Genomic DNA, 12,542 nt, shown 5'->3' with positions numbered 1-12,542 from the left:
GTGACGCTGTAGAACTCAGAGCAGCTGTGATTACATGCACAGGACCCTCACAGGACAGGAGGGTTCCAAAGACTCCCACTTGAGATTCCAGCCACTCCCCCACGGGTTGCATGCAATCCTGCCCCAGCTGTATGTATGTGGTCATGGAAATGAGGATATGGGAGGTAGAAAGTTGACCAAAGGGGACATTTGTTAATGTCACGCAACAATCCAGTTCCAGAGAAGGGGGACTTCCAGCCCAGTGTCTTGTTTTTTTTTGAGCCAGTCTGGGTGGGCAGGACATGAGGCTGAGACCTGTTCCCCTTACCATCCAAACTCTCCTGACACAGAGCCTCATTTCTCATGGTTGCTGTCCTATGACCACTTATGGCCTGAGCACCCCTGAGAGACCTGGGGTTTCCCAGCTCTGCCTAGCTCAGTGATTCTCAACCTCCCTAATACTTAAATCCTTTAATATGGTTCCTCGTGTTGTGGTGACCCCCAACCATAAAATTATTTCGTTGCTACTTCATAACTGTAATTTTGCTACTGTTATAAGGTGTAATGTAAATATTTGATATGCAGAATATTTAACATGTGACAACTCACAGGTTGAGAACCACCAGCCTAGATGCTGAGACTACAGTCAGTGGAAAGTGTAAGGAATGCTTACAAGGTTCAGCTCCGTCTCGCCCACCAGCGGTTTTTATCCTCAGAGAGGGTCTAGGAAGAAAGATGGTGACTTTCTTCCCTTCCGAAGATAATTGTTGAGATACAAAAAAACACCTGTGTTCAAATGAAATGACCACATTAATCTCTAAGCACAGGGCCGGCCGCCGTGTTCTTTAAGAAAACAGCTTTAGGAGTTTAACGACAATCGAGAGAACGAAAGTGAATTAAAAGAAATAGTAATTAAATCAGGAAAGAAGTTTTTGTGAAGGGAATGGTAAAGGAAATTAGATCTGGTAATTCTGAAAAATGTGGCCGGCTGCGCTGGGGGGAAGGCAGGGCCTGGTGAGGGATAAGAGAGAGAAAGGCAGGGGAACAGCAACTGGGCTGAGGGGCACTGAGAGCAGAGTCTGGAGATGGACCCCTTGAGATCACGAGGCTAGCATGTCCAAAGCAAACAAAGCCTGACTCAGCATGATTGTCTTGGGCTCCTCCCAGATCATCCACATGTTCAGTGATTTGCGGGGAGGGGAGGAACAATTCAAGGGATAATATATAGGTTAAGATTCATTACAATGAAAGGGTAAATGGCGATCATCTCACGAAGACCCAGGTGGAATGGAGATCCTGCTCAGGCCTCCCTGAGGCGTGCTTTTCTAGGAGGGCCAGCTTGTTTCTTTCTGCAGTACTGGCAGATGTGATAATGTGGGTCGTGTTTTAGCTCAAAATTGGCTAAGCCCTTGGATCCCAGGGTTTTTAATTGATGCTGATCACAAAGGCCCCTAACACCTGGTGACTGACAAAGTACCTTGTCTGGGTTGGAGAGATGGCTCAGTGCTTAATAGTACTTGTTGCTTTTGTAGAGGACCCAGGTTCAAACCCCAGCCCCTACGTGGAGAATCACAACCGTCTGCAACTTGAGTTGCAGGGGATCCCAAGCCCTCTTCTGACTTTCGAAGGCAGAAGGCATACAACGGTGCACATACATATATGAAGGCAAAACATTCATACATATAAAATAAAAAGTTTAAAAAGCAACAAAAACACTGTATCCTTAGAAAGAAATGGCATTCGAGAACACAATAGCATCCCACAGCCATATCAGTTCAATGGTTCAAAACAATGTTTTTGCCTTATTTATAATAGCCAGAAGCTGGAAAGAACCCAGATGCCCCTCAACAGAGGAATGGATACAGAAAATGTGGTACATTTACACAATGGAGTACTACTCAGCTATTAAAAAGAATGAATTTATGAAATTCCTAGGCAAATGGATGGACCTGGAGGGCATCATCCTGAGTGAGGTAACCCAATCACAAAGGAACTCACACAATATATACTCACTGATAAGTGGATATTAGCCCAGAAACTTAGGAAACTCAAGAAGAACGAAGACCAAAGTGTGGACACTTTGCCCCTTCTTAGAATTGGGAACAAAACACCCATGGAAGGAGTTAAAGAGACAAAGTTTGGAGCTGTGACGAAAGGATGGACCATCTAGAGACTGCCATATCCGGGTATACATCCCACAATCAGCTTCCAAACACTGACACCATTGCATACACTAGCAAGATTTTGCTGAAAGGACCCAGATATAGCTGTCTCTTTCGAGACAATGCCGGGGCCTAGCAAACACAGAAGTGGATGCTCACAGTCAGCTATTGGATGGATCACAGGGCCCCCAATGGAGGAGCTAGAGAAAGTACCCAAGGAGCTAAAGGGATCTGCAACCCTATAGGTGGAACAACATTATGAACTAACCAGTACCCTGGAGCTCTTGACTCTAGCTGCATATGTATCAAAAGATGGCCTAGTCAGCCATCAATGGAAAGAGAGGCCCATTGGACTTGCAAACTTTATATGCTCCAGTACAGGGGAACGCCAGGGCCAAAAAGTGAGAGTCGGGGGGAGGATATGGGGGACTTTTGAGATAGCATTGGAAATGTAAATGAGGAAAATACCTAATAAAAATATTTTTAAAAAAGGAAAAAAAAAAAAACAAAACATGTTTTCAGATTCCAGCCACAGGCCAACCTGCAAGCAAGCCTTCCTACGACCAGAAGATGCCAAGCCAAGCCAGTCTTGATAACTTATTTTGGCACGACGGTCAAGAGGAGATCTTTCTAGACACATGAAAGCAGCATACAGTGTTGGCTTGAATCTGGCTCCATGAGGTGAAAAGTATTCCAGCAGACCCTGCGGGCTGTGCCAGCGCCAGCCACGCTGACCTGAACTCTGGTGGTAAGAGTGCCACCCACACTGCTAAGAAAACTTGTGTCTATCAAATCCCCCCCCACACACACACACAAGGATTTTTCCACAGCCAAAGTTGTCCTCTTGAGTCAGAGCACAACCCGAAGTCAAACCTCCAGACTCCACAATCTACACGGAATCAGGGCTGGCCTCGTATAACAGCCGGCCGTTTATATAATGCGGGGAGGCATACACTTCTAGATACTCGAGTCAATTTGTGCTCCTGCCCTTCTCCAGAGTAAGCTCTCCAGATGCAGAGCTGTCAGAAAATCACGTTGAAGGCTGTGGATCGGAACCCGCTGCTTTCTTGTTTCTCAAAGGTATATGATGTGCCCGGCTGTGGTGGCACACACCTATAATCCCAGAGGAGATAGGCTGATCTCTTAGTACAGACACACCACAAGTTCCAGAACAGGCAGGGCTACCCAGAAGGAATTCCTGTCTGGCACGATTGTTACGTGTCTCTATTTAAACGTGTATGAGAGAGAGAGAGAAGCACAGAGACAGCATGCTACAGCACACCAGCACAGATGTAGAAGTCAGAGGACAGCTTGGTGGGTTTTTTTTCTGGTACCCCTTACATAGGTTCTAAGGATAAAAGCTGACCACCAGGCATGTGTGGCACCTTTAGCCTCTGAGCTGTCCCAGCAGTCCTGACACCGTGCTTCTCACTTCTTCCCAAAGTCACCTGGAGCTTTTAGGACAGTGTGTCTACCTACAGTCTACCATAGAACAGGGGGGCAGAGCGGGCAGGCCCAAAGGGCGCCTCAGGAGAGTTTGTTCAGGCTGAAGGAGATAGTGCCACTGAGTCAGAGGACGGAAATAGGCGACCCTGCACACTGTGGCCTCCCAGGGCCTTCCAGCTCTCCAGCTCACTAATGTGCAAAGGGGTGTTCCCCATGTACCACCTCCTGAAGCTTCCAAGAAGCCAACGTGGGACAGCAGCAGCCGACTTGTATGGTGATGAGATGAGCCGGAGCAGGTTACAGACTCAGCTTTGCTCCAGACGACTCCCACTTTGGACTCCTGTTTGGAGAGCAGTACCCATTGGAGAGCAGTACCCATGGGGACATTTGGGAACCAAATGCTCTGAATGCCCAGCCAGTGTTAGCCACTATCCAGGAGTTTACAGGCAAACTCCTATGTTTTGTTTTTGTTTTCTTTTCGGTTTTGTTTGTTTGTTTTTGAGACAGGGTTTCTCCGTGTAGCCCTGGCTGTCCTGAAACTTGCTCTGTACACCACCACCTGCCTCTCAAATACACCACCACCTGCCTCTGCCTTCCAAGTGCTCCCAAGTAAAGGCGTGTAACACCACTATCGATGGCCTGTAAATTCCTATGTTAATGTACCTTCAGAATGCCCTCTCCTTTATTTTTAGTTAAGTATTATTATGCAAGCTGAGCATGCCCAGAGACATCTTTGCCTATCCTCTCAACCTTTTAATCATGTGCCCCACGACCTTGAGTTAAGCATACCAAAAATCTGTCTCCTTCTTCTACACTAACCTTAAAATGAGCATGTGCAGGACCTGGCCAACCCCTATAGGAATATGCATAGGCTCGCTGGTAAATAAATCCCATTGCTCTTTGTTGAAGAGAGTATTGCTTTGGAAAGAACTGCCCACTGGTGCTCATGACATTTATTATTTATCTTCAAGCCCCCCCCCCAGGCCATCATAACCTTAGAAGAGTGAGCTTGTGTTCTCTTGATGGCAAGTGTGTGGTTGTGTGGACCAGGAGGGAACAAAGAGATGAGCAGCTATGCAGCCTGTCTCTGCTCATTGGCAAGACAGTAGAGTGTTTAACCCTTTCATATGCGGGTTCCTCGAGTTCTGATTGTTTGGGGACATAAACTTCTAGACATTTCCTTAAAGGGAGCCCATTCAGACTGTTTGCAATTGCCCTCTATTCCTATGTAGTTCATCTGCATGCTTTATTTTAATTTCTCCAGCTTAAGAAAGAGATCAAATTGCCAGACTGACCAAAAAAAGCATTTAAACAAATTTGATCAGATTCGCTATGGTCTGGAGCTGCCTCCTGTTGGAGGACTCACCATGGGAAAACCAAATCACCTGCAGATTCTGTCAGTGGTTTCTCTCTATGTCGTCCCCCCTTCATGTCTCTTGAACCTGCTGGCTTTCTCCTGAGTAGGCTAACTACTCCATTCCGCTTTTCTACATAACCCTGATGTCCTCACACTTCCCTTTCTGATTAACACCGTCCACTGTCACCAGCCCTGATTAACACTGCCCCACTATTACCAGCACTGCCAGTGTGACCCCATTCCCAGTGCCCACGTCTTGCCCCAGAAGCCTGCTGCTGAGCACAGACTTACAAGTTTGTGAGTGCAGCACTGAGAAGGAGGTTCAAGCTGGAAGCACAGAGACCCTTCCTCAATAGACATGATGAAGAGCAAAGGAGAAAGACACCTGGTGGCAACCCTGGCCTCTGCACGTGCTTGCACATGTATACACACACACACACACACACACACACACACAAACATCCGGTGCAGTAGTACAGCCCAGAGTCACGTTAGTCCTGGCCTGGACCCACCTTTCCTGGCTCTAAAGGTTCCCAAGGAACATCTGTGTGGGCCTCAAGAGAATGTTGTCAGCCAGGCCTAGTGGAGTATACCTTTAATCCCCAGCACTTGAGAGGTAGAGGCAAGCGGGTCTCTTTAAGTTTGAAGCCAGCCATGTCTACAGAGCTACCCAGCACCCTGTCAAGAACAAGGGCCCACTCCCTGCATTCACGAGCTCCACAGGCTCTGCAGTACTTCCCGGCAGATGCAGCCCAGAATTATAGACACCTTTAGGCACTTCAACCTAGTGTCAACATTTGCATGATTTCAGAATGTCTTGTCCAACTCCTGTGGGGTCCTGACCCCTGGAATCTAGACTAGAATGGGCATAGGAACAGGAGAGGCACACAGCTGCCATCATCCCAGGCCCACCGTGTTCAGAGTTAACACTAGGACCCCAAGATGTCCCATTCTCAACTAGTTCAGGGACTCTGGCACTGTCCCCAACATAGCATCTCCAAGAACTTCAAAGGATCAGCCTAAGCTAGTGATAGCAGTTCACTTTGCTGGGACTGCTGCCATCAGAAGCCGTTAGAATTGTAACCCATGTTAAGGGGCCTGGAAGCGTCCGTCTCAGGGCCAAGAACACTGTAACTCAAGTAAAGATCTAATGTGTTAGGATTTTACAGGGGCTATAAATAAAAGCCAGGGGCGGTGATGGCACATGCCTATAATACTGAGGCAGGAGGATTAAGAGTTCAAGGATAGCCTAGGCCACAGAGGGAGTATACACACACACACACATATATTATTAATAGCTCATAAGCAATATGAGTTCAAATAATAATTTTCAAAAAAGCAGCATAAGAAGTAGTATGCATATATAATGAAATTATCTCTCTGCCTAGAAAGAAGCAAATTCTGGCAAATGAAATCCCATATGGAGGACATAATGCCAATCAAATTAAGGTCACAAGCACGACAAACACTGTGTGACTCCACCTGTAGGAAGAACAGCCGCACCATGAAGACAGTGATGGCAGTCAGCTGCTCGGAGAGGGCAGTTTTGCAAGATGACAAGTTTGGGAGGCAGATAGGGAGAGCATCCTACAAGATAAATGTACTGAATACCACTGAACGGTAAGTTGAAAATGGTTAAGATGAAAAATGTTATGTTATGTGTGTTTTACCACCAAAAAAAAAATTTTTTTTTCTGATAAAAAAGAAAGGAACAGCTTGAACACCACGTCTCTCAGCAACAGTATTAGCATTGTACCGCAGAGCCAAAGGCAGCTTCGGAATACATGCTGCACATCTTTCCATCCAACTCCCAAGCTCCCTTCCTTTCCCTTCTGCTGACTGAAGCTTGCCCATCCTGCCAGTGAGAGCGCACATACCTTATAACGCATTGGCTCGGAAAACGCATCAGGTTTCCCACTACCACTGGGGACCAGGCTAGCCAAGCCAATGCAGCAAAGAAAGCACCCCGTGTGGTTGCAATATCTGTCTACCCTAGAGACAGTTAACAGACACACAGGCACAGACAGACAGACATTTCTTTTCCAAATTAAAGTTAATAACTTTTAGTTTTATTTGGTACCTCTAACTGGCTACGGGGGAGGGTGGGATTCTATTATGGATATTGTTGTCTTTTTTCCAAATGAATCGAACTCTGTTTCCTGTGTTTCAAAAAATAAAAACACCTGTTTAGTGCAGTAAGATATTCACAGAATCCAAGAAAACCAGTTTTCCAGCCATTTTCCCTCAAATAAAATGTCTGCTAAGACTTAACAAGTGTAAACCAATTGATGTCACCCTAAGAAATCTCTCGTGGAGCTGGTGCAACGGCTCCTCAGGTAGTGGAGCTTGCTGAGAAACCTGATTATCAGAGACCCAGAACATCCATGTGGGAAAAGAGAACCAACTCCCCCAAGTGTCTCCTGCCCTCCACACATGTGCCTTATCATACACTTACCACCCCCCCCACACACACACACATAACTAAATTTAATTTTTAAAGATAAATATTATGACAAGACATAATGTAGCATGTGCAAAGCTCTAGATCTGACTACTTGTAACATAAAAGACAGGAGACTAGTTAGAAAGAGGAAGGAGCCAGCCAGCAAAGAACAAGAGAATACAGCAGTGATTAAATACTTTATGCACACAGATAGAAATACCAATGAAAGCCAGCATTTGGTACAATACACTACTTAGTTTAGACAGTATCTCAGGCAGCTATGAGCCACCTGGTGTGGATGCTGACCTCTGCAAGAGCAGCCACTACTCCAGACCAAAGGTTGATTTTTAGTTTTTAAGTCTGTGCATCTGTGCAGCTGGAAGCCAGAAGATGGTGTTGGATGCTCTGACCTGAAGCTGTAGAGTTTCGAGCCATCTGACGTGGGTGCTGGGGACAGAAAGCAGGCCTTCCTCCGCGGGAGCAGTACACACCCTCAACCGCTGCCATTGCTCTGGCCTCAAGATGGTTTTCACGTTTATTTCTCAATTCGTGTCTTTATTTTACTTACTTGAGGGCATACACGTAACATGACTTGTAGAGGTCAAAGAGCAATTTGTGGGGATCAGTTCTCTCCTTCCACCATGTGGGCCCCAGGGACTAAACACAGATCATCAGCAGACAGTTTGCCCCACCTGGGCCATCCATCCATTCCCATGGCCTGTTTTACACAGGTAAAACTTGCACGTATCTTCAACATGGACCTTGCTGGACAGTCAGTCCCTTCTTCCCTTCTCTCTGGGCATCCCAGTGTGGAGCCTTTGGTTCCTGGACTGCCCTGCTGGGGTGATTCCCAGAACAGTAAATGCTATTTGTACTCAGTGGGCAGCACAGGGGAAGACAAATCCCAATATTTACTTTTGGACACAATTATTTAGATAGTAGTATAAACGTGCTGTCTCACTCCTATTACAAAGTCTTTAACTTTTAAAATGAAAACAAAATTTTACCAATAAATCCAATTTCTCAAATGGGTTCTTTCAAAGCGGGTTTAGAAATGAGAGATCAGTAGGCAGAAATCCCCAAGGGACACGTGAACAAGAGAAAAAGCAAACAATTGCCTGGATTTTAGACACAAAGAACTGAATGAGCCAGGCCTGCTCAAGGGGTGGAGACAGGAGCGTGGTAAGCTCCAAGAGTCTGAGCAACACAGCGAGACCCCATCTCAAAAAAGTAAAAACAAAACAACAGAACAGAATGAGCAGACGCCCCAGCCAAGATTCTTGGTTTCTGATTTCTTTGACTCTTTACCCTCGGCACCACCTGCCCCACATACAGATCCCTGATGGCAGTCCAAGGCACACTTCTTGAAAACCAAGTACCCAAAATGACAATCACTAGCACAGAAATACCTTGGGAAAAACACGCCAAGGCCAATTAGAGCATCTTGGGTTTGAGTGACTACATGGTTGTAGGAGGAACTGCCAATCCTGCAAAGAATGAGCTCTGTAGAAAGACGACCCACCCATTCACTGCTAAGTCTTCAGGCAGAGGGCCCTCTCAATGAAGCACAGGCAACCAGTCTCCATATAAAGCAATTCCAAAGTTTAATAGCCATAGAAAAAACTGATTTCTCAAAGTCAATTCTTATTCTCTGTAGAATAATACACGTGAACAAAAAATCACTACACTTTTGGTCCAAGATATGTTGGGTTTTTTCCTTCTTCTTCTTCTTCAGATGACAGATGGATGTAGCCCAATCTACGATCGCGTGTACTTGCCCCAAATGTGCAGCATAAATACAGAAGCAATGAACAGAAGACTCATCACCAGCACTGGGACAGGGCCCCTGGGAATGAGAAAAGGCGGCGTGCTTACTTCAGTCTCAAGGTAGGCTTAATACTCAGACTGTACATTATACACAAAGGATGCCATCGGATGTCCTAGAGATAATCCCTCAGATATGCTAATTTTGTATACTTAATATGTTCTATAATAAAAAGAAAAATTTCCCAAACTCTTATGCGCAAAAAAATCTATTTACAAACCTTCTCAAATTATCATGTATTAAGACAACCTTTTCTGTCTCGCTACAGTATATAAGACATACAGATGAACTAGTACAAAAATGCTTTTGAATCTGTGATCGCATTCAACCTGCACAAGCTCATGCGTCTCATGAGTGAGACAAGTATTAATCTTTTATACACAAGGAGACCTGTGGCTCGGAGGGATTCCTGCCTATAGACACGCGGAATACAGAAGTCTGACCCCACCCATTAAGCTCATTTACCTTCTACAAGTTTTTTCTGTTTCTTTTGTTTTGTTAAGACAAGGTCTCTCTGTGTAGAACTGACGGTCCCAATACTCACACTGAAACCAGGCTGGCCTTGAACTCAGAGGTCCAGCTGCCTCTGCTGGTCTAGTACTCAGATTAAAGGTGTACACACCACACCCAACATATCTTGGCTCCACATTCCAGGCGCTGTGTGCTAAACTAAACTGACTTGTAGTCATGGGCTTAATTGCAGACAAGGAATAGATTTCCCCCGTCTGCCTTTCTTTGAATCAAACGCTGCTATAAAGAACTGACCCTGAACGTACCCGAGCTGTGAGCATTTATTGTAAGCACTGCCCTCCCAGATACAACCGAGAGGTAGAGATTCCAGAAAGGAATCCTTTACTCATCAAAGCATTACCAGGCAGGGCCAGGTGAAGCAGCAGTGGTCTAGACTGGATCAGACTGGATAATAAATATTACAGGGACCAAGGTCTCTGCTACATCATTCTAAAGTTTGTACAATTAGAGAGAGTAAGAAGGTTGAGATGGAGCGAGCACCGCCACACTAACTTACCTTCCTCCCTTCCTGCCAGGCACACTGCTATCATCAGCCAGAACACGGAGCTGAGGATCCAGCTCTCAGGGGGCATGGACTGAGGATGCCTGACATTCACAAGCTTGCCTGTGCCCATTCCTTACCCTCAAGTCTGTCTCCCCATCTGTAAATCGGTTACAACAGCACCCACCTTAGGGTCCATGCACACAAGGCAGGCTTTCAGCAGGTTCTCAGGAAACAGTACCATCAACCTGGAAACTTTACAAAATCCCCAGGAGGAGCCAAAAATAAGCTCCAAGGTGCTGCTGGTGGACAGGTTTGTAGGTAGGAATTCTCAACTGGGTCCTTTCACAGAAGCACATTTCTCTGGCAGGGTTAGGCTACTGCTTATGACACTTCAAGAGACAGTTTCTACCAGTTCCTATGAGGACCGGAGCGCTACAACTGAAGGACTCGAAGGGCAGGCATGAGCCAGACTTGTCCATACAAGGGTTTCCCACCTTTCTGAGGAATTTAAAGTGAGTTGCAGGGCCACTGGGAAGAGCAAGGAAATGCGAGGCTACTCCAACAATAAGAAAATCGCCAAAGGCCGTCAGTACACCACCAGTTCACACCACCACCCCCCAGCTGAAGAAATGATTCATAAAGATATTCTTGCAAGCTGACAATGGGGGAGTGGGGGTGGGACAGACACTAGCCAGGCCTGGTCACATGCACCTGTAGTCCCGGTGCTCAGCTAGGAGTCTGAGGTAGAGAGAAGGAATGTTCCAGATTAGTCTGGCTACACTATAAGACCCTGCCCCCAAAAGAGAAAAAAAACATGTGACAGGAAGAAAAAAGTCAATAAATGAACTAAACCAAATCCCACAAGTTATAGGGAAGTTATCTAAATCTGTAATGTAAGCCAAATCAATTAAACTAACTGAATTTCTGTCTCTTTTCTACCAGACGGACAGTAGAGGAAGGCTGGGCTCCAACAGTCTGGTCTGCTCTGCCTCCTACCATTTGTGTCTTAGTACCTCACTACCTCTGGAACTCCTCATCTGCAAAATGGCTCAGGTCCAACCTCAGGAAGGCTGACCATATCAAAACAGAAAAGATACTAAGTTTTCTGAAAAACAGCAAGGGCTACACGAAGGAGGGAGATCTGCTGTTATCATCATCCCTTATCCGGTTTGGACAGGAAGCAGCAGGAAAGGATGCTGTGGTACCAGACAACCTGGCTTAAGAAGCAAGCGAGGCGCAGGTCACCTCCCCTCGGTCCTCTCAAGGCTAAGCTTGAAAGGTGATGCATTCACCGCCCTGGGTCCACCCACCACGCTCCCACAGCAAGGAAGCCAAGGAACTTTGGGTAACACAACATAATAGAAATTTTTCCATTAAGCTGTAATAATATCAGCTTCCACCTCAGGGCAGCTTTGAAAAATCACCCAATTCCCATTCAAACGCCCCCTCCCCGTGTCTCCATGTGGGGCAGGAGAACCAAATGAAGAGCGATTTCCTCTAATTAAGCAGCTTCCCTCCTGTCCCCTGTGCCTGCCGTTTACCCTGACACAGCAACAGGAGGCTCCATCTTTTAATCACTCCCAGAAAGGTATCCTTCACCACCCTAATCTGTCCATCAGGTGATGAGCAGGCGAGCCAGACCCAGCCCACCAGGCAGAAATGCTGCTGCAGGCTATCATGTCAGACACGGCTCCTACACCTCTGTCACCAGGACACGCACGAGTCCACTCCACGACTTACACTTTGAGCCCTGGGGAATCTTCCGTGTAGAATCGCCACATCCCCCCAGTCCCTGCAGAGGTGGTGCGGCCTGCACTACGGGTCCCACAGCTGGCATTTTTTCTGTAACAGATTAAAAAGGAAAAAAAAAATTAGTAGTTTTTCTCAGAAATCCTTTTAATAACATACTATATGCTTCTAGGATACAGGCTTTCTTTAAAAAAAAAAAAAAGGCAAGCTGTAAGAAGACCTTCCTACTAGAGTAAACTAAACTCTTCCTGTGTCTGGCTGATCTTAGGGTCTATGGACTGAGTCTACCTGTCAGGTGCCAATGTGTACAGGAATTGCCTTTACCACATCTAGCCTTCTCAGTGGACAGTGTCCCTCAGTTTGTCTTCACGGGAACTTCTGTGAAATAAACCCATCTAGAAATGCCCTTAAATTATAACTTCATTTTTAAAAGACTACTCAAAAAGATGGTTTAAAATAACTGCACTTAATCTCAAAGCACACATTGCACCTCATACAATAATAGTGGGAGACTTCAACACACCACTTTCACCAATGGACAGATCATGGAAACAGAAACTAAACAG

General features: G+C 46.0%; 1 protein-coding gene across 1 annotated transcript in view; it reads right to left on the bottom strand.

Annotated features, from left to right (window-relative positions):
- Positions 1–8,968: 8,968 nt before the first annotated feature.
- Sec61b (SEC61 translocon beta subunit) overlaps positions 8,969–12,542 on the bottom strand; it is a 9,212-nt gene continuing 5,638 nt past the window's right edge. The window contains exons 3-4 of the mRNA XM_021160916.2: positions 11,968–12,069; positions 8,969–9,233 (exon numbers count right to left, since the gene is read on the bottom strand). Of these exons, the coding sequence (XP_021016575.1) occupies positions 9,146–9,233; positions 11,968–12,069 (190 nt within the window). The 3' untranslated portion in view covers positions 8,969–9,145. The remainder of the gene's footprint in view (positions 9,234–11,967; positions 12,070–12,542) is intronic.

The sequence above is a fragment of the Mus caroli genome, chromosome 4, assembly GCF_900094665.2.
Source record: "Mus caroli chromosome 4, CAROLI_EIJ_v1.1, whole genome shotgun sequence".
NCBI lineage: Eukaryota > Metazoa > Chordata > Mammalia > Rodentia > Muridae > Mus > Mus caroli.
Note: the sequence above shows the minus strand (reverse complement) of the source record. Positions and strands in the feature narration are given on the sequence as shown.